This window comes from Brienomyrus brachyistius, chromosome 20 (assembly GCF_023856365.1).
Source record: "Brienomyrus brachyistius isolate T26 chromosome 20, BBRACH_0.4, whole genome shotgun sequence".
In the NCBI taxonomy this organism is placed as follows: Eukaryota; Metazoa; Chordata; class Actinopteri; order Osteoglossiformes; family Mormyridae; genus Brienomyrus; species Brienomyrus brachyistius.
This window is the reverse complement of record NC_064552.1, coordinates 12,606,938-12,634,701: the sequence shown is the minus strand read 5'-3', so window position 1 is coordinate 12,634,701 and position 27,764 is coordinate 12,606,938. Positions and strand designations below refer to the sequence as shown.

Below are 27,764 nucleotides of genomic sequence, written 5' to 3'. Positions count from 1 at the left end.
ACCTTACGTGATTGCGTTTTATTCCTGACGCATCGACGTCCCTCCCTCCATCCCGCCCACTCGCTCTTTATTTTCACTATCGAATCGTTTCCTTCAGCCGACAACCAATAGTGTCTTATTTTACATCTTCGGTGCGCGGCTGACTAAGAATGACATGCCAACGTCTGGCTTTCTGATTGGTCAATTTTCAGTTTGCGGAGTAGTGACGGTGTTGTTGGCAGCGCAGGGACGAGGGAGGGGGGGGAATCCGAATGGAAGCCATCGGCGAAGCATAATCGACTCAGTCGAGTTTTAAATAGCCAAGTACTTAACAATTTGAGAATTACAACTTTAAAAACAAGCATTGTTATTGGCGCCGGTGTTGCGAAAATCGTCGCATTGCTTGAAGTCACCGCAGCCGGCTTCGCTTCAAGTAGTTGGCGCCTTGTTTATATTGTGCGAGGAGGTTTTAGAGAAGAGGCCCTGTCGGTTGGAGTGGAAAGAAGCGGCCGTCTCCGGAGTGTGACTGAAGCGGTTCGGCCTTCTCCAGCGGCAGATAGGTCGGTTACCTCGCCGGGTGCCTTTTTGGTACGGTGATGTAATTAAAAAATGGTAGTTCGGAGTTGGATGAAGGTTACACGGGACCTTACATGCTGAGAAGTGAGGTTAGTGTAGCTAACATGCTAGCTAGTTAGCTAGCAGACCCGGCGGTGATCCTCTCGTCCTTAAAGTCTGATGTAAATAACTGTGCTGGGACAGGCAGCTGTCAGCTGTGCTATATAACCACAGGGAATGGGAAACACGTTGAGGCTTCTGCCTGCATGGCCAGATATACAGCTTTTCCTCCAAAGTCACGCTTGATTTTCAGCAGGCAGAGAGCTATTTCGTCTGCTTTGACTACTTGGAAATATTGACGTTTGAGCGGGCTCCATTTCTGTGGGTAAAAGTAAAGATGTGCATGGTATTTTGATAACGGCACGCATCTTAGACGGGCCTTTGGATGGAGTTGCTCTCGATATCTGCTTAGATGAGCGTTAGCTTACCTGGCTAATGAGCTAGGTGGCTGGACCCTTGTCCGCTTCTGAATTAATCTGTGTTAATGTGTGTGCGAGACGGTATTCAGCTAAATAAAACCAAATACTGAACACTAACGTATCATACAAACAACTGTGAAATAACGTCATAGGTGTTCCTAAGGTGGGACGTATCTGCCGGTATTTCGGTTTGCTTCCCACATAGCAGGGTTTGAATAATGAAAAAGTCTAATATTGCGATTCTTTTCCTATTCGTAAGTAAATGTCTTTAGTGTGATAGGTATGCATGCCTGTCTGAATGCCATTTACAGTCACCCCATGCATTAAATCTGCCTCGACATCAGTTCACCTTATATTGTTGTTATTCGGATATTCGTTCAATTTTGGAGCGAGTTTCGGTATAATAACTGGAATGTATGTCAAATACGCCGATATGGAGTCCTTTGGATGGGTCCATCTTTTCCAGTTTGAGACACGGTTCGGGGATTACGCATGCGCAGTGCTTTACCAGCAACTATCACGTATCAGAAATTAACTCCCCCCACTCCTGGCTAGTCATTGATTTCTCCCTCATCATGACCGATTCATCATGGAAGTTATGGTTTTTCCGGAAATTTTGTGCTTCTTGGAGTTAGTGGTAGGGTGTATTACCAGTTCAGAAAATCCTGAAAGTTTTCCTGTTTATGGAGAGTGCAGCTGATTTATCAATACGGGGTTTTAATTTCTCATTGTACATCACCTGTATTTATTTCATATTGAAATATATACCACACAGAGAATATGTTTACACTCATGTACCTTTGAAATTATGGTGAAGAATATTTTTTGGCTATCAAGAAGCATCTAACACAGTATACAGCTACTATGACAAGTAAAAGATTTTTGGAGAAACTAATACTGTTCTGTTGCATGCTTGAATCGAAAAGATAACCCTTGCGGACAGCTTTAAAGATTTCTTTTGATCTTTAGTTATTTTGTCTGTTGACCTGCAACGTGAGCAGTTTAGCATCTGCTGGAGGAGTATTTGACCGTTTCTTGGCTACTCAGGATGTATTTTATGTGCTCTGCTGTCAAAATGTGTGTGTATATTTATAGTTTAATTTAATGCAGTTTTTTGAAGCTTGTCTGTGGATTGAAGTATGACTTTTGTAAGCTGCCTATTGTGCTTTTTCAAATGCGGTCATGCCAAGGTTAGAAGTTGTGCTTTATCAGATCTGGAACTCGAAAAAGACACATTCATCCTTAAGCTCCTGAAGGCTGATGATTGAATAATATTTCGTGGAGCTGTTTGTCATGTACAAATGGATTTCGCCCAAAATTACATTCTGTTCTGCAGAGCAGAATTGTAGCTATTAAAATGCTTGACATAAACTTGTGTTTTATGTGGTTGTAGTTTAATAAGGAGAAATCTGTTTGACCTCCCAGTCTTCGTCTAGTTTTGGAAAACTGAGTGACTGCATGACTTAAAAGAAAGTTATGTTTGTGGCTTTGGAATGTAACAAATATAAATTGGGAATACTTATCGAACCTCATCTGTTTTCCCCCCTTTTGGAACAGAGAATATGAAACAGGCATCACAATGACATCACGATTTGGTAAAACCTACAGTCGCAAGGGAGGGGATGGGAGCTCCAAGTTCGATGAGATATTTTCTAACAAGAAGGCCACCCTCAGCACCAAATGGGGGGAGACAACGGCTACGGTGGGCTCCAAGAGGCCGGGCTTCCGGCCCGAGGTAAGCGAGCTTCCCAAAAAGCCCCGTCGCGTGGAAGAGGACAGCTCAGAGGATCCCTTCGGCTTCGACAGCGATGACGACTCGAAGCCCGTCACCTCACGCAACATTGCTCAGCCTCGGGCCCCGCCCGCTGAGCCAAGCTGCGGCGAGAGGCCGCGTACCCCGTTCGGGCCCAACAGCAGAGTGGCTCAGTCAGCTAGCATAGAGGCCGCTGCCCCCGGTTGGGATGGTGCCATCTTGGATAGTGACAAGGACACCAGCAGCTGGGCCTTCAGCAGCAATACAGGTAAGTGCTCGTGACTGTCTGTTGTGTGCTACCTCCTGGTTTCCAGGCCTTTTGTCGGTAACTGTATTGCCAGCCTTATGCCTACTGCTGTCTGCCGCTTCTTATTGGTTACTGAGCTGCATCGCATCAGGATCAACCAATCAGAGATTGACAGCATCTGGAAAATCCCACCCTCTGTGGGATTAGAGACTTATGTAAATGGTCCTTGTCAGGTTGTCGTGGTGTGTTGCTAAGTGGCGTAGACTTAGCTTATGCATTTAAAATGCAAGGACAGGAGAATTCAGTAGGTCAGTGGTCTTTGCTCAGTTACTACAGTTAGATAATCCACAAGAAAGTAAAATGAATAAAATTAAAGTAATTGCTGAGTCCCACCGACACAGTTAATTCAACCGATGGTTGCAGTTAGTCTGTGTTTTGTGTGCTATCAGGGCTGCCTGCCCCAACAGGCATGCAGGAAATAGTCTGCTATCGTGTATGTTTTAGTAGTGTTTAGTGTTTACATTCTCAACAGAGCCTCTTATCCAGAGTGGTGGTGTGTAGAGCAGTGTTTCCCAACCCAGTCCTCGGGGAACCCCGCACAGTCCACGTTTTTGCTCCCTCCCAGCTCCCTGCCAATCAGGAACACTGAATACCTGCTGCAGGCGCACTGGGAGCTGAGAGGAAGCAAAAACATGGACTGTCTGAGGTTCTCCAATGACTGGGTTGGGAAACACTGGTGTAGAGTATGGAAAAAATATAATTTATCTCCAATAAGTGGGTATTAAAATACATGGCAGTCCACCTCGTCACAGTCCGAGGATCAGCTCCTTTTGAAAGTTGATGGTTGCTTGGTCTTGCAGCATGTCATCATCAAATCAAAGCGAAAACTATCAAAGCACAGTACAAGGTCTGGTTTTAGGCTAGAGCAGTGTTTTCCAGTCAGGTCCTTGGGGACCCACAGGCAGTCCACGTTTTTGCTTATAGGGAGCTGGGAGGGAGCAAAAAAAATGTGCACTGTCTGTGGGTCCCTGAGGACCGGGTTGGAAAACACTGAGCTAGAAGGTCACAAAAGCCTTTGTTTAAACATCAATTTAAAAACAATACTATTAAGCCTATCAAGGGTACATCTATAGTTGGTCGAATACACTGTTATGTATACTCAGTTCTGTAATGAATTAGAAGGTATATTTTGAATGATTATCACTGAAGCTGCAGTTAATTTGGGGAAAAATGCTGCACAAGCAAAAATTTCATCGCTAATGCTGGTTATTTTTGGTCTTGCTGGAGAGTAACTCCATTAAGTGCAGGAGGATTGAAAGGAACAGATCTGAATGGGATGCTGTGCTGCAGTGTGTCTTGACCTGGGGGGGTTTGCGCACAGAAAGCCCCCACGCGTTGCAGACGTTCCCTGCTTCTCTTTTGTTATTGTTATCAGAAAGAAGCCTCGTAGGCTGTGATTTGCATGTGGCCAGGGTCACTGGAACTGCATATCAAAAAGATGACAATAACTTGTTCTCGGCGGGTGTCTGACAGGCCCAGACGGGTCCGTGGGGGGCACTCTGGGACGGCAGGCCTGGCTACGCGGGGATCGGACATTGGACACATTCTTGGCATGACGGCCTCGAATCAGACAGGCAGCGCTCTAACGCTGGGCTGACTCACAAAGTTGAATCTGCTCCTCACCCCTCCTGTTAGCTAATCAGGCAGACGATTTTATCCAGTATGACTTTAACAAGCTTCTGTTTACCTGCCGGTACAGCAGGCTGAATTTGAATGAAATAATTCGGGTGAAACTCCTTGTGTGAGGGTATAACAGAGAGACCCGTTTGGATGTCACAGGTGTGGTTGCTGAACTGCTAGCAGAACCTGCTGTCCTTCGCATAAGCAGTACCTACATGAAGGCTTAACTTCCAAACTGGTTTCAGAAGAAACCAAAGTCAGTCCATTGCCCATAAACGGCTCAACATCAGTAACAGCATTGGCTTGTGTGCTGTCAATAGCCAATCAGCTTCTTGCTAATTGTTTTATTCCATTTTGAACATGACCGGTGCAACTTAATGGTGTGGTAATCTGTGCTACAGAAATTGAAATTGGTTTTACCCTTAAGCATCAGTTTAATGCAGGATGACCGCTTCAAGGGCACCGGTCAGTGGTTTTAAGGCTCCTTTAACTGCTTAGAATCATTGGAATAAAAAGATCAATGTGTGTGGATTAAATAAAGTTTTAAAACGACTTTGCGGCCACATTAATGCTAATGCCTATTGAACACTATGAAGGGCTCATCAACTGATGGGTTTTATTGGGGGTTTTAATGAGGTTAATTATTTGAAAACTCAGAAACGGCTCTTTGATATGGCTCAGGTACTTGTTTAGTGTTCTTTAGTGAACTTCTGTTTGATAAGTAGTTTTCTGAGTTTTATTTTTGAAAGTGTAAATTCTGTAAGTGGATATTTAAGAATAGAAAATGATTCACCTTAAAACCATCTTGCTAAAGTCTTGCTGAAGTTTAAAGAATAAAAGTAACCATCCCCCAGTGACTCGATAAAACTTAATAAATATGGAATATGTGTTACTGGGTATCCACCCTGCAAAGGGAGTTCTCGACATTGTCATAACATGCTGCACAGCTACCCTCTTCAGCTATCAGGATGAACCTGTAATGTTTACATACTGCAAAGCTGCCGGAATATCTTCATATAAACACCATTTGTCAGCTGGGTAACACTTTCCATTTAGAGAACATCTATTAAACTGAGGTGCGAAGTTTAATTCCTCATTGTACATCACCGGTGAAGCGTTTCTCAGTGAAATGTGTACTGACGGTCTTTATAACTATATAAGAGGAGTGTCCTTTTTCTGCGTGCCTAATGTCAAAGACCAGGGTTCTCTGCTAAAACACACACGATAAACTCGGCAATTGGCTGGTGAGCTGAATAAGGTGTGTTTGAGCAGAGAAACCTGCAAACTGTGTTGTAGACCGGCCCTCCAGGACCGGATTTTGGGAACACTGCCATAGACCTTTGTCAAATCCAAAGGCGCTTCAGAGACACTAAATAAACTGGAGAAGCTGGTGTGTCCTGCATGGTGTCCAGTTAGTCTCACTGATATGGTTAGAATGTATACAGGCTGTTTTAAATATACGGGGTGTTAAGCATAATTCTGTAACCTGTTATGTAAATACTGCCATCATGGAACTGGATGACTGCAGTGATTCTGAGTGTTTTGTAAGCGATGATTCACACCAGAGCTGAGGCAATGTCAGTGTGTCACAACACGGAGCTGGTCGGACAGTACATGTGGAGAAACGCGATCGAGTGGAGCGTCTGTTTACCTGCGGAGGGGCTTAATAACCCAGGCTTAATTACCTCGATCTTACAGGGGGAAGGTGACCTGCTGATGGTTTTTAGGACGACTTTTGTTCAAAAGCCAAGATAATTAATTTTGATAGTATGTAATGTAGTAAACTGGAGAATAATATGCAGTGAAGCAGAAGCCGTGCGCAGTGACTGGGGCCGACTTGGGAGATACCTGACTCATTATCAAGCATCTCTTCTGCATGGTGCGTAGATTGAGCTGGTGTCTCTTCCGGTCTCTCTCCCACTGAACGGGGGAATGGCACTGGGGTCCTGGACTTGTTCCCACCTGTCTGAACCTCCCCAAATCTCCCTAGTTTTCTCCATGCAGTCCAGTTAGCTGCGTTTGTGACGATGAGCCATCACTGCGCGCTCTAGCGAAGTCCCTGCGGCATCGGTGTCTCGCACGTCGGTCCCCGTCACCTGCGACTGGACGCCTCCACTCAGGGCCGTGCAACTGGGACGGAATATTCCGAGTTTCCCGCAGGCAGGAACTGCATCATTTGTCTTGTGCTTTTGTCGTACTTCTGAACAATTCTGTCGAATGAACGCCACAGAATTCAGGAGAAGGCTAACAAACCATTTGCTGGCCCACTTTTCGCGCTGTGGGCGTCTGTAGCTACCTGCTCTTCAGATCCTTCATCTTGTTTAACAACAACTTACTGTTCTTAGTGAGACCGTGAAGTAGTCCCCCCCCCCCCTTATAAAACTGCTTATAAATAAGCATGAATTTGTATCGTCTGATACAAGGCCCATAATCAGGCTGCCTTTGTTTTAAAATGCCATGTAGATCCAGGTTCGTCACTGGATGTCATTCATGTGGAGTACTTGGCTTGTGCCAGTGTGCTCTTGGTTTCCTGAGTGGTTCCCTTGGAAACACAATGGCAGACTTGCCAGTGCATATTGTTCTATGACTAGCCGACTAAGCTTTCTGTACAGACGAGTCCCTTTTATGGAAAAAAAATCTCTGGTCTTTTGCTATAAAAATGACCTTTTTTAGACACTGTACAGTTATTTGCATCCCTGCAGTGATGCTTTCTTATGAATGTTTTTAAAGTACACAGCATATGATGAAGTGTTGATGGCGAGGGGTTTCACTGTAAGGATGAAGTGCTTGTTGCCTTGGCTGTGTTTGGTAGGACGGGGTGCCGGTTGCCGATTGGCGCATGGCGGAGGTGCCAGGTGCCAGGTGCCCTGTGTTGTGGTCTGTGCCCGCCCTCAACCTGCTCGCACCTTTCTGTGTTGTATTTCCGCTCTCGCACTGGATGTTTTCACCCCGGGATCGCGTCTTATGGTTTCCTATCTGAGAGAAGATCTGTCTTGTGAAGAGTCGTAGGGCTCCTGCCACCTGAAGATAACACAAGGGCCCAGCGTGTTGTGATGTTCACCCTTGTTATGCAACGCAAGGCCGTGGCGGCAGCAGTGCAGTTTGCAGCTGCGGAATTGCAGTTCTCCCAAAACCTGGCGCTTTGTCCCGTGACTCGGAAGCGCCTGTGGCTTAAGTCCTGTGTGGCAGCAGATGTTTGTCGTGTCGGTCTTATGTCACTTACAGTACACTGATGCGTCTTCCTGTTCGGGCATTGACCCGGACACATGTAACGAGCGACGGAGCTTCCCCTCGAACCCGGGGCTTTACCCTTTGCTTCTCCCAGCTGGGAGTAGGGACTACTCTCCTTGGGACACCAAATTTGTGGTGTGGCGGGTGCATCCACAGCCCCAGACCTGGGGGTGCAGGATCTGCATGACAAGTCCAGCAGTTGGGAGGTGTAAGAATAGATGTGGCTCTATCTCTTCCTCCTGCAACCTCCACATAAATCTGTATACATGGGGAAAATAAAGCACTAATGGATGAAAACAAAGGGGGACAGAGCAGACAGTGTTTAAGTGTCATCTGGACAGTCTTCCAGGAGATGTATTTGGGCAGCGTAATTGACTGTTTACACGCTGGATGCTTGCAATCTCTGGATATTGGCCATTAACGTCCCCTCCGCTCTTCCCAGGGAGGACATGGTCGAGCGAGGGAGCAGCGAAGGACAGCTATTCCTGGTATAAAAACGCCTCGGAAAGCGACAAGAAGCCCACCTCCCAGAGTACCACGCTAAAGACTGAGGCCCGGGATCCGCTGGGCAGCTGGAACTCTGTGGCTGGTCTGTCGGTGTCGTCCAGCTCTGAGCTGGTCGACCCGGCATCCGCGTGGAAGGTGGGAGACGGGCGGGGCGGGGGGGACGTGGCCTCGGACCTGTGTGGGGACTTCCTTGGCGTAGGGGAGAGCGGGGAGCCCGGCACGGGCGACAGCGAGGTGCCGGCTGAGGATCCCTCGCAGGGGCTCACCCGTCCCCCCAACTGCAGGACGTATCACCGGCCCAACAAGGCCAGACAAGCGACTGGTGCAGATGGCAAACCGCTGTCCAGCTCCGGGTCCCTCAGGGTCAGCGGCCAGGTGGACGGCACCCCCAGAGGCCGGACGCGGGACTACACGGTGCTGCACCCATCCTGCCTGTCCATCTGCAACGTCACCATCCAGGACTCCATGGACAGGAGTATGGAGGAGTTCACCTCCACGACGGCGCCTGCTGACCTGGGAGAGGCCGGCCGTCTGAGGAAGAAGACGGAGGTGGTGGCCGCCAAGCCTGCCAGGTATGCCGTCCGGCCGATGGCGTGCCGTTATCGCGTGTGTCATTTCTGTGCAAGGCAGGTCCCACGATCACGTGACCAAAACAGGGCGGGGCACCCTAAGCTAAATTTAACAGCAAGGCGGTTTTCATTATCGCGGCTCACATGAGGCAAGACAAATTAAGAGGCAGCTGTGAATTGCTTTAGGCACGTGAAGGAGCTTCTAGTGATTACCAGATAGCGACTCTGGCACATTTAGCAGCGTGTAATTATTACACGACCTGCATTGTGACCCTGAAAACCGTGTCTTGGCTAAACATGTTTTAGTGATTCTCATTTTTAATTCTGTTGAACTTCTGTGAGCGTGTGGCCCGCTGTAGCTGTAGCTATCAAGAACTTTGACATCAATCTTATCTGAAATTCTTTTTTTAAAAAATAACCGTCGTATCACCTGCTATTTAACATGAGTGCTGTCTTCATCATTTAATGGTAGCTGTGGCAGAGGCAGTAAAGTCGTTCCTTCCTAGCCTAGCTTCGGTTCCGGTGAATTCCGACGGCGCGTCTGGGCTCTCGCATGCTCAGTGTGCGTATCGCTTCCTTAGGCCTCTGAGGTCGTGTCTCTCTTGCGGGGTTATAACCTATGAATGCAGCCGCCAGTTCATAAACCCATGTCTTTTATACACTTTATATACTCGGCAGATGCTTTTGTCCAAAGCGATGTGCAAGTGAAGCACATTCATTCGGTCAAGGAGGCGACTAGGCATGATTAGGGCTGGGCTGAGCTTCCAGTGACTGCCAAGGTACGCATGTAAGCCTTCTCTTCTGCAATGCAGATTCCGGCCCGCACAAAGCAAGTCCAAGAAGGAGACCAAGCTGGATTTCTTCGGGTTCGAGGAAAGCGAGGGCCAGGGGGCCGACGGGGATCCCGCCGCGTCGGGCAGTGCCACCTACAAGATCAAGTACTTCGGCTTTGACGACCTGAGCGAGAGCGACAGCGATGAGGAGGACGAGGGCTCGCTGGCCGCCGAGAAGAAGAGGGCCAAGAAGAAGGCGGCGGCGGCGGCGGCAGCAGCGGCCGTCACCGAGGCGACATTGGCCACACCCCTAAGCGCTGACAGCCAGGACAGTCAGGCCAGCACAAACACGGGTAGGTTATCCGTTCCACTTTCACATCAGCCGGATTCCGGAGATTCACATATGGTTGTTGGGTCCAGGGGGTCCCTGTAGTTATACGTTGGAGATACAGAACCAAATGACCCTGTTAGAGTTAATGTATAATTGGGTGAAAGTGCTTTGGACAGAGGCATTAGCTTGAGCATTCAATCAGGGCACTTGCTCTCACCCTACGACGCACAGTCACATTGCAATTTATAGTCGCCAGCGATGTTCCCCCCCAGGGCGGAATGCTGAGCCCAGCTGTGAAGCCCTGCAGGCTCCATGTTAGATGGCTGGGCTGAGCCATCTTCACTGAGAGAGGGGTATAGGTGTCCTGTGAGAGGAAAAGCAGCACTTTGCTAAAAGCTGTCGGTTATTTACGCAGCTCGCTTGTAAGCCCCATTTAACAGGCATGCAGAATGAGGCGTAAGTCCTTTAACGGCATAATGGTATTTTTTTTTTAAATTTTGCAGAGCCGATAGCGCAAATGCGGATCGTTTTGTTGCTTAATTACATCGTCTTCCCTCTTAAGCTTCTGAGCTCGCTTCATCGAGCCCCGCAGTAAACGTAAATCCCGTCGGACGGCAGGAGCCTCGCTCGTGTCTTGGCTTGACAGACAACTGACGACTTTATATTTGTGTCATCAGCACCTGCAGTTGTAATTGCGGTTAAGCTACCTACCGTGTTCCGGTAGCTGTCTGTAGGGGGCAGTAGCATCCTGATTGTCCAGACTCGTTCCGTCACGGTTCGGTAAGAAGCTCCTCTGCAGCCCCAATATTTAAATGTGCAAAAATGTACTTCCTGGAGTCTAATGGTTATTTTTGCTAGGAGCAGATCTGTGGATTCAGAATCAGAATGATCAGAAGTCTCTGTCAAGGAGCTCACAGGTTGTGAAGTTTAGCTTAAAGGTTATAATATCATCTCAAATCAACATCAGCTGTTTCTTTAAGCCCCCCTTCCACCCCGGTGTTTTGTGTCTTTTAGCTACATTTTTGAACTTCGCTGGTTAATTGCCTATGAGGACTTTGCTGTCGTGTCATGTGTCCTATTTTGTCCGAAGCATTGGAATCTCCTGCTGTCTTCCCCATCTTCCTCTAACTCGTTGTTTCCCAGGCCGGTCCTCCAAGACCCATAGACAGTCCATGTTTTTGCTCCCTCCCAAGTGGGAGCAGAAATGTTGACGGTCTGTGAGTCCCCGAGGACTGGGTTGGGGAAGACTTCTCCAGTCTCCTGCCTTCCTCACCGGTCTCACCCTCACCTGCCCCCACCCTCCCCCCCTTCCTGCAGATGTCTCTGAGTACTCGGAGGATTCCTGCCCAGTGGCACCCGGAGCGCAGAAGAGGTCCCAGGGAAAGCAGTCGGAGAAATCCAAGGAAAGCAGCCGGAAGATTTTCAGCGGCCCCAAGAAGGTAACCACTATATCATGCGGACTTCTGATACAGCGCCCAGTGCTTGTGTGGTCTCTCTTAAGCCGAATGTTAGATTGCATTCGCTTGCATTGTCCTTTTCTCTTCCTTTCTACCCTGTTAATCGATATCTCTCCGTTCTGTGTAATATCAACCGGAGGTACTTGAGAGGATCATTGCGTCTGATGAACTTGTGATTAGTCTAGAAGGTCTTTTGCTGGATCTGGAAGCTGAGGCTCAGCCGTTTGAATAGTCTGTTAGCCACCAGCTGCTGTCCGGCATGTGCTTCAGAGTGGGCCAGGCATCGTCTGGCTGATGATCCGGGCCCAATGGGCCCATGTGTTTGGAGTGATGACTGTCGGGTGGAGTGGATTTAACTACGTGCTTTGGGGGGAATCGGATATTCTCCGTCGAGGGACTTCCTTGCAGATGTCAAAGGTTGGAGGATCCAACAAGATCTTTGCTTGTTTTGCACGCAGTCAGTGCTTCAGGATTAGGTAACACATGTCTGCTAGGCTGGTCGGAGCAGCTGACAGTAAAACGACCCATTAAACGACTGGGGTGTTCTACAGCCTGTCTTGGGTGGCCTGTTCTCCCCCTACAGGTTGTCGTAGGTAAGGGATCATTTCAGTAAGCGTAAGGCATTTTAATTAGAACGAGAGTGTGTTCCAGCTGTGGAGTCTGGTTTTAAGGTCTTCTCTGTGGTCGTTTCTCTTTTCCCATCGTTTCCAGTTTGTGTGCATGCTGGTTACCGCCGTCTCCCCCCAGAACCACTTTGGCAATGTGCCCGTCCTTATTACAGCCCATTAGATTTTTTAAAACGGTGGGTGAAAACTGAGTGATAATTGTTTAAATGTGAAAATTAAGACTGGCAGGAGTGTAATCATTACTCGTTTTTTTTTTTTTTTTTTTAAACGATGATTAATCCGATTATGGCCATTTATTGCTTGATTGTAATTGTCTCCGTATGATCACACGGCCCTTGCGCCAGAGGGAGGCGCGTTTGTGACACATTATCAGGTTTCCGTAAAGGTGCGAATGTCCCGCTCCGAGGGCTTGAATTATCAATCGTAGGACTCTCCCCTGCAGTCTTTCATTACAAAGCTTCTGTCATTTCCGTCATCATCCACATGCGCTGGCCTTTGTGGACAGGGACCACGGCAGGGGTGCTTTGGAGTTTTGGGAAATGTCAGTGGGCGAGATGGGGGAGCGTCTTATAGCTGCAGCCCTGCTTTGTAATACAGCCGTCACGGAATCGCTGGTGGTTTCCGTAAGTCCCGCCACCCGTTACCTCCAGAGAGTCCTCTGCGGTATTATCACCCTGACGATTAATCCCGACGCCCTGCAGTTAAATGGCATTGCAGGCCAGCAAAGTGTGCGTGTCTGTTTTGGTTTGTTCTTTTCCCTTATGCCGGGCGTCTGTTTTACGTAATGAATCCTGCTGCTTCCACGTTGGAGATTTGGCTTTGGAATTCCCGACCCTGTGAAAAGGGGAGGGTCTCCCCGCAGCGCGTCGGTCCTGCCGGGCTGCGTCTGTGACCCGCTCAGGTGGAGCTCTTCCCCCTCCCACTTGACTGGATCGAGTGTCCTGGTGTTCATTTGTTCAAATGTGTCAAACTGAACCAAAGACAAATACCTATAAGATGCCCGGTTGATGATGATGGTGATGAAGATGGTGTAGGTGTAACTCCTGTAGCTCAACATTTTTAATAACACAACGGTCATGGGTTTGAATCCCAACCCTTGAACCCATCCCTCTTCTGTAAGTCTCTTTGGGCAAATCAGCCTGATAGATATGCAAGTAGATGATGTCCGACATAAATACCACTGACTGTGCATTGATTGATTTCCCCTTTAACGTAATGGTCCTCACGGCTGTTTGTAAGTCTCATGTTAGGCTAGTCAGCGAGATTATTAAGAGTGTGTGAAGATCAAGAATGTTCCACACTCCTGCGGACTCTGTGTTTGTCCTCCTAGGCATTGTGGTGACCCACCATTAGGCTAATGGCAACATGGAAATGATGTCATCGGGGCTTTGGGCTGCCTTGGAGGCCCCTCACAGCGAGGGCCTTTGTAAGACCTGGGTGGGTTCACTGAGCCTGCATTGACTCCCCCTCCCCCACCCCCTCCCTGCAGTCCCCCACCAAAGCCGTCTACAACGCCAGACACTGGAACCAGCCGGAACCGGAGGATCTGCTCCCGCCGCCGCCCCTGTCCCGCTCGAAGACTGCTCCGGTAAGACTGTCTGTCCTGCCTGACTCCCCCGGCCAATCAGAATGGCCGCTCCTGTTAAAGAGGCCTATTGTCTCCCAGGCTCCTCGGCTGAAGCTCAGCCAAGCCCATGCAAATGAGGCTCTGTGCATCTGGTGGCTGAGCTGAAATGTCAAACTACACCCCCCACTATTACCCCGGGAAGGGCTGTTTGTCACGCACGTGTTTTGCAGCCCTGCTCCAGTCAGTGCCTGTAGGCTGTGTTTAATTCTTTTTAATAAACATTTTAGAATGCATGGCCTTGGAAAGGTGGTGTTCGCATTCGCTCGTTTTAAAACGCCGCGGCCCAGCCTTCCTGCTCCACAGTCCGTTTCGCTCCGTCTTTTGCTTCCTGCGTCCGTAATTCCGGCCATTCCTTCCCCGCAGGCCAGTCTGTCAGGGGGCAGCAAGGAGACCAACTCCCACAAAAACGACGAGGGGGTGTTCAAACCGCCGCCGCCTCCCTCCAAAGTCATCAAGTCGGTGACCTTCCCCGCGGAGCCGTGCCAGGACATCGTCACGGCCCTGAAATGCAGGAAGGAGCACAAGGAGGTGAGCCTCACTCCGGGAGGCGCCGGTGAATCTGTTTCCTGTACGGGTTCTGCCCACGTTCCTGGCCAGCCTCAGGCCCCCCCCACACCACAGCCTGGGGACCTGATGCTTCGCTTTTAAGATGGATGATTATTATTGAACGCCCCCCCAGGAGGCCAGACCATGCACAGGGAGGGGTCATCAGGTCATTAGACAACACTTAAACCCCGTACAGCACAGAAACAATTTAACATTTCTATTCAAGCTACTTAAAAGCCTCTTTTCAAGGAAAGAAAAGCAAAATAATGCTTGACCCCTCCCCCCACTCACACATTCATGATCACCCCTCCCCCCGCCAGCTTTGCTAGCAAACCTGGAAGTATTTTTACATCTTGCTCCTTTCAAAGGAATTGCAGCAATATTGAATGCATGGTTTACGTAATTGCTTGGCAGTCCTAAGTGTATATTGCAACCTTTCAGTCACATTTATTGGTTAAAAGTCTCTGTTATGTCTCTAAATTTCTAAAATGAATCATCTGTCGTTATTTCTGGCTGACGAAACAGGGTCACTTGCTTTAATTGCCGCTCTCTGCTCAAGCTCCCTCTGAAAATATATACAGTGCACGTTATGCTACTGGAGTCCACCTGCACTTTCATTTACGCCCATGTTCTGCGTTTGGCCGTTGACCAGGAAATGCACTCCTGTGTTTTCTTCTCCCTCCCCCCATGCTAAGAATAACTGGGCTCTAGTCCTCTCAGGTCCTGCTGTATCCATCAAGGATGTGGAGGCATCTTTATCGCACACGTGTCCATTGTGGTGCTTTGGACGGCTTTAATGTATTCGGCAAATCCCCTTGCCTGGAGCCAGACCGCTGCATGTTAGCAGACTTTAGTTCTTCGGTCCGTGCTGTGGTGACACCAAGAGTGATTTTTTTATTTTATTTTTTTTTTCGCCTTCTGTGAAACTTCTATAAAAATCCCACATCGTACTGTGTTTTGCATACTTCCAGTTCTATTTGCAGCCAAGAGGGGGCGCTGTAGAGCAGAAGTTTATAGTTGATGTCACTGTTGTGCATGATGCTCGTCTTTGTGCCCCCTCCCCCTTCCCCGATTAGCTGTACACCGTCGTCCAGCACGTGAAGCATTTCAATGACGTGGTTGAGTTTGGCGAGAACCAGGAGTTCACAGATGACTTCGAGTACCTGGCCACGGGCCTTAAGAGCGGCCAGCCGCTCAACACGCGCTGCCTTAGGTAACGTCTATCTTAAGCTCGCCGCCAACCCCTCCGATCCTGAAATGATCTGCACCTTCATTTTTTTTACATGTCTTTATCCCCCCGGCTCCAGTGTCATCAGCCTTGCCACGAGGTGTGCCATGCCTAGCTTCAGGATGCATTTGAGAGCTCGGGGGAAGGTCGCCCAGGTGTTCAAGACCTTGAACGATGCCCCTCAACACCCGGTACGCCCACCGGCATAATCACTGTTAGACTGAGGGATGCCCTCTGCCCTCCTGCTTAACGCTGGCTTTATTTGCGCCCACGCCGAAGGGCATCACTGCTGCCATTCCTCTATAAACTGAGTTTCACTCGCTCCTCCCCCGCATCTCAGAACCTGGCGCTGTGCACGGCCTCCCTGATGTACATTCTCAGCCGGGACCGGCTCAACATGGACCTGGACCGGGCTAGCCTGGACCTAATGATCCGGCTCCTGGAGCTGGACCAGGACTACAGTGCCGAGGACCAGATGACGGCCAAGGAGATGAGCCGAGTCAAGGAGAAGATCCGTAAGCTGTGTGAGAGGGTGCACAACAAGCACTTGGACCTGGAGAACATCACGGTGAGCCTTCATCCGGGATCGTGACTGGGGCTCTTCGGCCTTCTCAAATTCCCTGCTCGTGTGCTGTGATGAACCTTGCCGGTGCCGTCAGTCCTATTAATACACCCCAAGAACACACCTCTTCATTTTGGACCGCTGCAAATGTCACTGAATGGCAGGGGGGCCGCGATTTCGGCCCGAAGCCTCCCAGACGAGCTCTCGGCAGGAGCTCTCCTCTAGTACTCTCTAGCAAAGTACTTTAAGCGGAATTGCTCCGGTAAAACCCACAGCTGAGCATAAGTCACTTTGCATGAAAGTGCCAGCTGAGCAGCTCTGATATCAGTGGCAGTTTAAGACCATTTCAATTGGGTGGACCAGACTGGGGCCAGTTGGTCTGTTAGGTGGCGGTCAGATGCATTTGGCCTTGATGTCAACAACTATTACTTGCGCTAGATTGCCATCTTTAGGAAGCAGAAGTTTTTAAAACCAGTGTTATTTATGCAGTGCTTTGCAGTGACATTTTAAAGCTTTTACAAATGTGTATTTAGCTCTGATTCCTCGTTCAGACTGTCTTGCTTCCACGAGCTTGATTATCTTTTTCTGTCTTTAACTTCGCTTTTCGCAAACTGAAGCCACTTGGCCACCCGGTGCACAAAATTTTAGCCCACATATATAAATTTAAATAATAATAATAATAATAATAATGCAATTATTCAGACCCAATTAGTATATTTAGGGGGGCTGCTGGGGGGGCATGCATGTTGTCACAGGGGCACTGTCCACGCCCCAAGCCACCTCTTTCAGATATAAAAGGTGTTTTTGCTCCCCGTGACATCCTTTGCTCCCTCTAGTGGAAACTATTTGAAACGCATCTGTTAGTGTGTCCGTGCGAGCATGACAGACTGTTCATATTCCCCATGGCTGGTAGGGTCAGCCGTTACACAGGTAGACACAGTAGGAATCATAAGTACAGGTCAGTGTTGAGTGATAGCTTTGGGCGTCTTTGGGCTATTTTAGGGTAATAAAGCTGAATGTAATGATGCTGGTGTTAATCAGCCTGTCTGTCAGTCACTTAAGCTTGGGAATTTACAGTATGGAGTGTAAAACCACGCTCGTAAAGAGTTTTACATGGCTGCTTGGCACTAGGCCATTTGATGACTTTCACATGGTTTCCAGATGTCGGTATCGCCTTAAATCGGGCAGCGCTAAAGAACACCAAGTATGAACCTTAATTGGAGCTCAACACTAGCAAATTGTGTTCTCACAGAGATGTAGCCATGCTCCAAGTGTTACCTGAGTAACCTAAGCTCCTATTGGCTCGGCTCAGTTGAGATGTTCAAGCTAAAGACGTCCACTTCAGATAAGGGTGGGGGCTGCAGGAGCACTGGCCTCAGCTGAAAGCTGATTGGCTCCCTACCCTGTCACTCAGTGATTCTAAACATTGCATTGGTTAATGATAGGTGGGCCTCTCTGTATGAATTATGGCCCCTCTTATACTCCTCCACGTTTGGAAATCCTGGAATCACCCTGCCTGAGAGGCATGTGAGATTGACGCCGACGCAGACTTTGGACAAGCTGTTACTGAAGATGGGTCGCATAAACGTTGTGCAAATGTAGCACTTTAAAAATGTGTGTTTTTTCCCCCCCGGTTTACCGAATGAGAGGTGTGAACAGTTTTAGCCGTCGGGCCGCTGCAGGAGTACGTCACAGTCCATTAAACGCTCATTGCACCCTGAGATGGAATTGGCTGATGGTGACTCCACTTCCCCCCCCCAGACGGGACATTTAGCCATGGAAACACTGCTGTCTCTGACCTCGAAGCGGGCAGGCGACTGGTTCAAAGAGGAGCTCCGACTGCTGGGGGGGCTGGACCACATTGTGGATAAAGGTAAGAGGCGGAATGGAGGGGGGGTTTGCATAAGTGCTGTTGGGACTAGGGTGGGCCTTCGTAGGTAGTTTTGCAGGTTCTGCTTTGTGGACCCGTGTTCTGTGACGGATTCGTCTCTCTCCCGCAGTGAGGGAGTGTGTGGATGACCTGAGTCAGGAAGACGACAAGGAGAACCTGGTTGCTTCGCTGTGGGGAGCGGAGCGGTGTCTGCGGGTCCTGGAGAGCGTAAGCCTTCCGCGTTATTTATTGTGTTTGCGTGTGGCGTGGATCTTTGGCGCGGGCCAGGAGTGGCACGTCCTTTCCGCCATTTCGGAGTCTCACTCCCCTCATTTCTTCATCTCAGGTGACAGTTCACAATCCGGAGAACCAGGGCTACCTAATCGCCTACAAGGAGTCACAGCTCATCATCTCGAGTGCCAAGTAAGTTCGGGAGATCCACATGCCGGAAATGTCGGGCCGCCGCCCATTCTGCACGGTTGTGTGGGGGGGATCGATCGCGCATCCCATTCCTGTCCAAACTCCGCCCCCGAGAGTCTGTCAGTCACCCCGACTGGTGGCTCTCTGGCGGAATGATTTACGTGGGGGACCGAACACGTCATGTTCCCTTTAAAGGCTTAACCATAATGCTCCAGGTTTGTGTTAATTTGCCTCGTTTCGGCTGCATGCGCACGCATGTGCTCGTGCGTGTGCGTTAGTGCATGTTTTCTCATCCTCCGCCTCACTGTTTAATGCGGTGCCAGCTGTGTTGTGCCTCTCAAGCGCAACAGCGATGCGTAAAATAATCCCCGAGCCCTTCAGGAGGCGTGGCCTGTAGCAGACGCCGCTGCTCCTGCCCGCTTTCAGTGCAGCTCGACACGGAGACGCGGGCATGTGGAATGCAGTGAAAGCCCACCCCCTCCTGATCTGGGGTCACTCTCGCTGCTACGCGGGGTTTGTCAAGGATTTTTCTGCTCTTAATTGAGTTAGCGCATCCTTGCTGAGGCCACAACCCGGATTTCTCTGGGGCAGGGGGGCCAGCGGGAGGCTTAGGCGACTGGGGGTGGGGGGACACAGTCTGCTGCCCCCCCCATCCACCCCAGCACTGTAATTTGATTACAGGGCCGTAGTGGGGGACAGAGCCCCAAAATTGGCCCCTCGTTAAGGCCCCCCCAATAATGAACGCACCCCATCTGTTTCTGTAAATAATGGCTTCCTGTTAGTATAATCGCATTATCATCTGCACTACGTGCCGGTACCATCGCTCACCATGCACCAGGCATCCTGTCTCCACGTCACGTCAGTGCCACACTGGTGACTGATCCCAGTACAGCCCTCTGGGCTGCACCCTGTGCATCTCTGTGTCTGTTAATGTTGGCCAAGGGTGGAGCCACAAGGGTATCTGAAAAGCTGACTGACTCCCAGAGTGCCCCATCCGTTGTCACTGACCATTTCATAACATATCATTGGCTAATAAGGCTGGCCCCTCTGCATGAATTAAGGCCCCTGTTATGCCCCTCCAAAAAAAAACTCAGATAGGCTCTGGTATAGCGGCCCCCGCTGGCCAGGCTTGATCCGTGCTCTGAGGTTCTCGGGCCCCCCCAGGGCACTGCGGCACTGTGAGGCGATGATCCAGCGCTACAGCCGGGAGGTGAGTGGTGACCGTAGCAGCAACGTGGGCAAAGCGGTGGAGGACTGCATGCGGGCCATCATCGGGGTGCTGCTCAACCTGACCCACGACAATGGTGAGTGAGGCCGAGCCTGACTTAGCACACTCAGTGCGAGGAGGAGGAGGCCCCTCTTAAAGGCGCTCAGTGTGAGGAGGAGGAGGCCCCTCATAAAGGTGCTCAGTGTGAGGAGGAGGAGGCCCCTCATAAAGGCGCTCAGTGCGAGGAGGAGGAGGCCCCTCTTAAAGGCGCTCAGTGCGAGGAGGAGGAGGAGGCCCATCTTAAAGGCGCTCAGTGCGAGGAGGAGGAGGAGGAGGCCCCTCTTAAAGGCGCTCAGTGCGAGGAGGAGGAGGAGGAGGCCCCTCTTAAAGGCGCTCAGTGCGAGGAGGAGGAGGCCCCTCATAAAGGTGCTCAGTGCGAGGAGGAGGCCCCTCATAAAGGTGCTCAGTGCGAGGAGGAGGCCCCTCATAAAGGTGCTCAGTGCGAGGAGGAGGCCCCTCATAAAGGCGCTCAGTGCGAGGAGGAGGCCCCTCATAAAGGCGCTCAGTGTGAGGAGGAGGCCCCTCATGAAGGCGCTCAGTGCGGGAAGGAGGAAGAGGCCCCTCATAAAGGCGCTCAGTGCGGGAAGGAGGAAGAGGCCCCTCATAAAGGCGCTCAGTGTGAGGAGGAGGAGGCCCCTCTTAAAGGCGCTCAGTGTGAGGAGGAGGAGGCCCCTCTTAAAGGCGCTCATTACGAGGAGGAGGAGGCCCCTCATAAAGGCGCTCAGTGCGAGGAGGAGGAGGCCCCTCTTAAAGGCGCTCAGTGCGAGGAGGAGGAGGAGGAGGAGGCCCCTCTTAAAGGCGCTCAGTGCGAGGAGGAGGAGGCCCCTCATAAAGGTGCTCAGTGCGAGGAGGAGGCCCCTCATAAAGGTGCTCAGTGCGAGGAGGAGGCCCCTCATAAAGGCGCTCAGTGTGAGGAGGAGGCCCCTCATAAAGGCGCTCAGTGTGAGGAGGAGGCCCCTCATAAAGGCGCTCAGTGTGAGGAGGAGGCCCCTCATAAAGGCGCTCAGTGCGGGAAGGAGGAAGAGGCCCCTCATAAAGGCGCTCAGTGCGGGAAGGAGGAAGAGGCCCCTCATAAAGGCGCTCAGTGCGGGAAGGAGGAAGAGGCCCCTCATAAAGGCGCTCAGTGCGGGAAGGAGGAAGAGGCCCCTCATAATGGCGCTCATTGCGGGAAGGAGGAAGAGGCCCCTCATAATGGCGCTCAGTGCGAGGAGGCCCCTCATAAAGGCGCTCAGTGCGAGGAGGCCCCTCATAAAGGCGCTCAGTGCGAGGAGGAGGAGGCCCCTCATAAAGGCGCTCAGTGTGAGGAGGAGGAGGCCCCTCATAATGGCGCTCAGTGCGAGGAGGCCCCTCATAATGGCGCTCATTGCGAGGAGGCCCCTCATAATGGCGCTCATTGCGAGGAGGCCCCTCATAATGGCGCTCATTGCGAGGAGGCCCCTCATAAAGGCGCTCAGTGTGAGGAGGAGGAGGCCCCTCATAAAGGCGCTCAGTGTGAGGAGGAGGAGGAGGCCCCTCATAATGGCGCTCATTGCGAGGAGGAAGCCCCTCATAAAGGTGCTCAGTGTGAGGAGGAGGAGGAAGCCCCTCATAAAGGTGCTTAGTGCGAGGAGGAGGAGGCCCCTCATAAAGGCGCTCAGTGCGAGGAGGAGGAGGCCCCTCTTAAAGGCGCTCAGTGCGAGGAAGAGGCCCCTCATAAAGGCGCTCAGTGCGAGGAGGAAAAAGAGGCCCCTCATAAAGGCGCTCAGTGCGAGGAGGAGGCCCCTCATAAAGGCGCTCAGTGCGAGGAGGAGGCCCCTCATAAAGGTGCTCAGTGCGAGGAGGAGGAGGAGGCCCCTCATAAGGGCGCTCAGTGCGAGGAAGAGGCCCCTCATAAAGGCGCTCAGTGCGAGGAGGAGGAGGCCCCTCATAAAGGCGCTCAGTGCGAGGAGGAGGAGGAGGAAGCCCCTCATAAAGGCGTTCAGTGCGAGGAGGAGGAGGCCCCTCATAAAGGCGCTCAGTGCGAGGAGGAGGAGGCCCCTCATAAAGGCGCTCAGTGCGAGGAGGAGGAGGCCCCTCATAAAGGCGCTTAGTGCGAGGAGGAGGAGGCCCCTCATAAAGGCGCTCAGTGTGAGGAGGAGGAGGAGGCCCCTCATAATGGCGCTCAGTGCGAGGAGGCCCCTCATAATGGCGCTCAGTGCGAGGAGGCCCCTCATAATGGCGCTCATTGCGAGGAGGCCCCTCATAATGGCGCTCATTGCGAGGAGGCCCCTCATAAAGGCGCTCAGTGCGAGGAGGAGGAGGCCCCTCATAAAGGCGCTCAGTGCGAGGAGGAGGAGGCCCCTCATAAAGGCGCTCAGTGCGAGGAGGAGGAGGCCCCTCATAAAGGCGCTCAGTGTGAGGAGGAGGAGGAGGCCCCTCATAATGGCGCTCATTGCGAGGAGGAGGAAGCCCCTCATAAAGGCGCTCAGTGTGAGGAGGAGGAGGCCCCTCATAAAGGCGCTCAGTGCGAGGAGGAGGAGGCCCCTCATAAAGGCGCTCAGTGCGAGGAGGAGGAGGCCCCTCATAAAGGCGCTCAGTGCGAGGAGGAGGAGGCCCCTCTTAAAGGCGCTCAGTGCGAGGAAGAGGCCCCTCATAAAGGCGCTCAGTGCGAGGAGGAGGAAGAGGCCCCTCATAAAGGCGCTCAGTGCGAGGAGGAAGAAGAGGCCCCTCATAAAGGCGCTCAGTGCGAGGAGGAAGAAGAGGCCCCTCATAAAGGCGCTCAGTGCGAGGAGGAGGCCCCTTATAAAGGTGCTCAGTGCGAGGAGGAGGAGGAGGCCCCTTATAAAGGTGCTCAGTGCGAGGAGGAGGAGGAGGCCCCTCATAAGGGCGCTCAGTGCGAGGAAGAGGCCCCTCATAAAGGCGCTCAGTGCGAGGAAGCGGCCCCTCATAAAGGCGCTCAGTGCGAGGAGGAGGAGGCCCCTCATAAAGGCGCTCAGTGCGAGGAGGAGGAGGAGGAAGCCCCTCATAAAGGCGCTCAATGTGAGGAGGAGGCCCCTCATAAAGGCGCTCAGTGCGAGGAGGAGGAAGAGGCCCCTCATAAAGGCGCTCAGTCTGAGGAGGAGGAGGAGGCCCCTCATAATGGCGCTCATTGCGAGGAGGAGGAGGCCGCTCATAATGGCGCTCATTGCGAGGAGGAGGAGGTCCCTCATAAAGGCGCTCAGTCTGAGGAGGAGGAGGAGGCCCCTCATAATGGCGCTCATTGCGAGGAGGAGGAGGCCGCTCATAATGGCGCTCATTGCGAGGAGGAGGAGGTCCCTCATAAAGGCGCTCGGTGCAAGGAGGAGGCTCCTCCCTCCAACCCCTCTTTTTCCCTTCCCTCCTCATCTCCCTCTTCCTTTCGCTCTCCTTTCTACCTCTCATCCTCCTCCTATTCTTTTCACCTCCTCTTCCTCTTTTCCATCTGTCCTCCCCCCCCCGCCTTCTCACCATCGTGCCTCGTTCTCTCTCCTCAGAGTGGGGGAGCACAAAGACAGGTGAGCAGGAGGCTCTCATTGTGACGGCGCTGAACTGCGTGCTGAAGGTCCCACAGTACCTCCCTCAGGAGCAGCGCTTCGACATCCGCGTGCTGGTATGCTGCTGTCGTCGCCCCCATAACGGTGGGCCGTCTCAGGTTGGGGGGCTGGGGGCAAAGATTGAATATGTCCCATTGATGCAGCACGTCGTGGCCGTTGCAGATTAGCCGCTGTGTGACGCATGGAGATCTCGCCTCAGACGGCTCCCTTTTAAAGGCTGTGATGTGTACTAATGTACCAGGGCGCTTTTAAAAATACTGCATCCGTTCTTCCCTTTTCTTGCTGTGTCACTGACTCTGGCTCCCCCCTTCCTGGGCCCGTGAGTCAGTCAGGCTCTTTGCAGAGACCAGCCTTCTGTCACCGGAGCGCTATGCAGCCGGTTTGGGATTCATCCATGCAAAATGGGCCGACAGTCCACCTGCCCGCTTTCCAGTGAATTCTGCTCACATCCGGCCCCACCGACCGAACGTTAACGTCAGGAAGTGGATCGTGGGTGCGGTCACGTGACCGAGGCTGCTTGTTTGCACAGGGCCTGGGGCTGCTCATCAACCTGGTGGAGTACAGTGCCAGGAACCGTCACTGTCTAGTGGAGATGGAGCTGGAGTCCAGCGCGCCCTTCGACTCTGTGTGTCTGGCCAAAGGTGAGGAGCTCATGGCAGAGAGGTCCCAGAGCGCCATCGCTGTCCTGGTGCAGGTAAGGATACCACTGTGATGCGCGCACACAGTTTACTCACTTAGCTGCTAGAGGGGCTCCTGCTGGTTGCCCCCTTGGGATATCCGCAACTCGGCGTCTGAAAGGTCCTGCCGTGCCCTCGCAGCTGTTCCTCCAGAGGGAGCGGGCGGCGGTGCTGGCGGAGGCCGAGACTGACGACTTCATCAATGACGCGCCCAAGCCACAGCAGGATCAGAGCGGCGAGTGGCAGGAGACGTCCGGCGAGATCCAGTGGGTGGCGGCCGAGAACGACGACAACGTCGACAAGAAAGACAAGAAGGAGGAGGAGGAGGAGGAGCTGGACCTCAACAAAGGTGACGCCTCCCTCAGTGCCTCCCCGATCTGCTAGGTAGGTACGAGCTCTCGCTGATGTTCCGTTTCGCCCACAGCTCTGCAGCATGCTGGGAAGCACATGGAGGACAGCATTGTGGCCTCCTACACCGCATTGTTACTGGGCTGCCTCTGCCAAGGGAGTCCCGTAAGTCCCCGTCCACGTGTGCGGGGTCCCGTAAGTCCCTGTCCTCATCAGCAGGGCCACTTCGTCTTTACTTTGTCATCTTGGCACGATCGTGGTAAAAATAAACTTAGAAAATAAAATATGAAGCTGTTTCTCAGAGCGTGTACTCGTATGGGATGGTGCATGGCGTCCGGCTGTGTCATGGGCCTGTTAAGGAAGAATTAGGAAATGCATTGTGTGCTTCGGTGTGCCAGCAGTAGCACCTCCCCGTAGGAGTCCCCCCCCAGGCCCCAGGCCCCCGGTCATTCGTCATTGTGTTCGTCACGCCCGTGTTCCTCTTCGGCCCTGACAGATGAGACCTTTACAATGCCATCAATCTCCTCCGTACACTTTATTGGCCTTCAGGAGGCCTTTTGTAGAAAATTACAAATTTTGAAGCAGACTGTCACAGTCATTTAAAATCCTGTGATATCCTGTGTAGTGTAATGAGGCTCCTTTTACACATTATTAGTCCAGCAGATTTTCATTAAAAGCAATGGTCTTCTAAGAGGGATGGCGTTTTATGACTGATGCCTTTGGTCATTTACAATCTCTTTGATAAACGGGGGTAAATCTTGCTGTCGGTGGCCTTTCGCCGGCCACGTGAAGGTCGTCCGGTGCGCCTGCCTGTCCGCATCAAGCCAGGAGCAGTTGGGAAGTACAGAATGCCTGGTGTGGATTCAGGGCCGGATGTGACGATGACATGAAAGGGTCTGCAGAAGGATACTGACTGAGGCCTGCTCTGCTGTCCTGTTGCAGATGAATGTGACTACTGTGCGAGAGAACCTACCCAAAGGGGATTTCTCCATCATGACAGAAATGCTCAAGAAGTTCTTGAATTTCATGAACCTCACGGTGAGTGGTGCTGGCCGGTGTCCCTCGGCGGCTCCACCGTTGCTGTGTGGGGGTCTAGGGAAGCCCGTTCCCCGATTCTGCACAGTAACCCCCCCCCTGACTTTCCCTCTGTCCTGTAAGTGTGCTGTGACATGTGTGGTATTCATTTTGCTGTCTGTCGACCGCTGACTGCAGCCCCCCCCCCCCCCCCCCCCCCGACGTGTGTAGAATGTTACTGTGGTAACACACCCCCTCTTCGCTCTTTTTGTTCGCAGTGTGACGTTGGCACCACAGGACAGAAGTCCATCTCCCGGGTCATTGACTATCTGGAGCACTGTTAGCGGCTGGGCTCGGCGCCGGAGGAAGCCGGACCGTCTGGCTGGGGGAGGGGGGGGGGCACGGAGAGGCCACCTGTCACAGAAGCAGCAGCAGCTTCGCTGTCAGCAGAAATGCAGCCGCCAGTCTCCCCCCACCAGAAGAGTGTGAGGCCAATAACGATGTTCAACTTACCTTATCTTTAATTTCACCTCCCCTCCCCCAGGTGTCAGTCATACTGGTAGAGAGAACATGTTTCGAGTGGTATGCATATATATATAAAAATAAAAAACCATTTCCAGTGACCGTTCCACACATAGCTTATCGATAGTCGTCAGGTCCGTTAGCGCGAGGCGTCCAGGCCAGAGGGAGGTGTTCTGCACTGTCTCCGGCGTCACTGACGAACCTCCTCTTTTTTTGTCATTCGCGGTCTCAGGCCCCCACTGTGGCCCCCACTGCGGCATGCGCTCATCTGGGTCGACCTCGTTCAGCCGCGAGTGGCACCAATGAGAACGGAAGGGGCAGGGCTTTCTGCCCCCCCCCTCCCCCCGTCAGCCCATCCTCCTGTCCAAGTGGCCGCATGACCCGTGTCCGGGCTAATTTGCAGTCGCGTGCAGCGTCTGCAGCCGGGAGATTGTGCCCAGAGCTCCTTGGCTGGAACCGGCCCATAGCTGCCTGCCCTGCTCATGGTTCTCTCCTGCAAGCGCGGCTGCATGCGTGGCGATTCCTCACATCTCCTCGCTCTCGCCGGGGCCCCGTGCTCGCTTCTTCGGTCAGAGAGGAGCACTCCGGGTATGTTTGCAGGATTCATCTTGTATCCCCGGATGGTTCCGGAGCAGATGTTCACGGTCCGGCAAAAACCTGGGCCGCCCCGTAGACGTGCACACTGGCAGCGCCTCTTCCGTAGCTGGCTGTCCGTGGCGAGTATCTCCCGGTGTTTCCATCACCACCTATCTTAAGGTGCGAAGCCAGTGTTAGTTAAAGATGCTCTTCAGTCTGGAGCTTGTAGGTCCTTGTGTGCGTTTTTTTTTTTTTTTTTTCCTTCTTCCAATAGTAGAGTGAAATGGGCAAGTTCACAGCATGAGATGCGTAGCTTGGCAAAGGACCTGGATCCCGCATGGCGGGAACCGCGAGTCTATCCAGCCTTGTGTTAACCCCCCTCACCCCCACCCCCACTCACTGCTTACCCACAGAACATGCTTTTAAAAGTGTTATCTGTATGCTTTTACTACAAAACAATGTCGGAAACAAATCCCTTAGCAGGACTGGAAAACCATTCATATTTTATTTGAAGCACTTGAATTTAACTTTTGTCCCATGATGCTTCAGTCACCTCACACCCAGTCTTCTGTTTGAATGTTACTTTTTCTTTTTTTTTGGGGGGGGGGGGGGTAGTATCTGTTTTAAATGTTTTTGTTTTAATATATTAGTGAAATGTAGGCTCTGTTCGAGGGTCCTACAGGGAGCTGTGATGTATTACACCCTGATATGCATTTAGTTTGCGCGCCGATTTAGGGTAGGTTCCATCCGCACATGCGCAGTAAGCTGATTTATTCCTGAGTTTGATCGCAAGACCCACCGGCAGTTAACATAATAAGGACAGGGGTTTGCTGTGTCTTGGATTTTTTTTTTTTGGGGAGGGGGTCGCCCGTGCCCAACCAGAATTAGAACCTTTGTTAATTTAATTTAACAAGTCCTTTTGTATATTTAAACCTTGTGGTGTTGCTTCCCTGTTGAGGCCCTGTTCGGCTTTGAGTTTTAGCAGATATATTTCGTAAGGAACCAGTCAAACGTTCTGCCTCTTGTATTCCTAGCAGACTCTGGGCCAATTCAAGCCCCTTTCACAGCAGCAGCTGATTTGCTCGTATTTGTAAAACCGAGGTGGACACTGACGTTTACGAGAGATTAATCTACGAATCTGAAAATGAATGGGAAAAAGCAAAATGTAAATAGTTCTGTAAATACCGGCAATTGAAAGTTGTAATCGTAGACTACTTTTCTGAATTCAATCCTATTTTTATTTTATACAGTTTCTCAGTTGTGTCATTTGAAGTACAATATAAAGTATACAAAGCCAACTGCAGGAAGAACTTTGTACCAATTTCAAGAATTATGTCTTTGATTACCTGTACATAATTTTAACTCCAATAAAATTGCTACTTTCAATACA

At 51.4% G+C, this 27,764-nt stretch overlaps 1 protein-coding gene across 1 annotated transcript; it reads left to right on the top strand.

Moving 5' to 3' along the window:
- Positions 1–219: 219 nt before the first annotated feature.
- waplb (WAPL cohesin release factor b) lies at positions 220–27,764 on the top strand. The gene is made up of 20 exons (XM_048986753.1): positions 220–539; positions 2,571–3,034; positions 8,367–9,003; positions 9,813–10,126; positions 11,422–11,543; positions 13,677–13,775; positions 14,178–14,342; positions 15,437–15,573; positions 15,668–15,779; positions 15,929–16,156; positions 17,912–18,023; positions 18,151–18,248; positions 18,367–18,443; positions 19,605–19,744; positions 23,178–23,293; positions 23,767–23,931; positions 24,056–24,263; positions 24,339–24,427; positions 25,205–25,300; positions 25,555–27,764. The coding sequence occupies exons 2-20, from the start codon at positions 2,593–2,595 to the stop codon at positions 25,618–25,620; spliced, it is 3,423 nt and encodes a 1,140-aa protein (XP_048842710.1). The 5' UTR covers positions 220–539; positions 2,571–2,592; the 3' UTR covers positions 25,621–27,764.

What these genes read in the sequence shown, in the direction of transcription:
- waplb (XM_048986753.1), top strand. Translation starts at nt 2,593, where the DNA reads ATGACATCACGATTTGGTAAAACCTACAGTCGCAAGGGAGGGGATGGG. An exon ending in GTCTGCGGGTCCTGGAGAGC is followed by an intron (nt 18,249 to 18,366) that starts GTAAGCCTTCCG and finishes TCTTCATCTCAG; the next exon opens with GTGACAGTTCACAATCCGGA. An exon ending in GCCTCTGCCAAGGGAGTCCC is followed by an intron (nt 24,428 to 25,204) that starts GTAAGTCCCCGT and finishes GTCCTGTTGCAG; the next exon opens with ATGAATGTGACTACTGTGCG.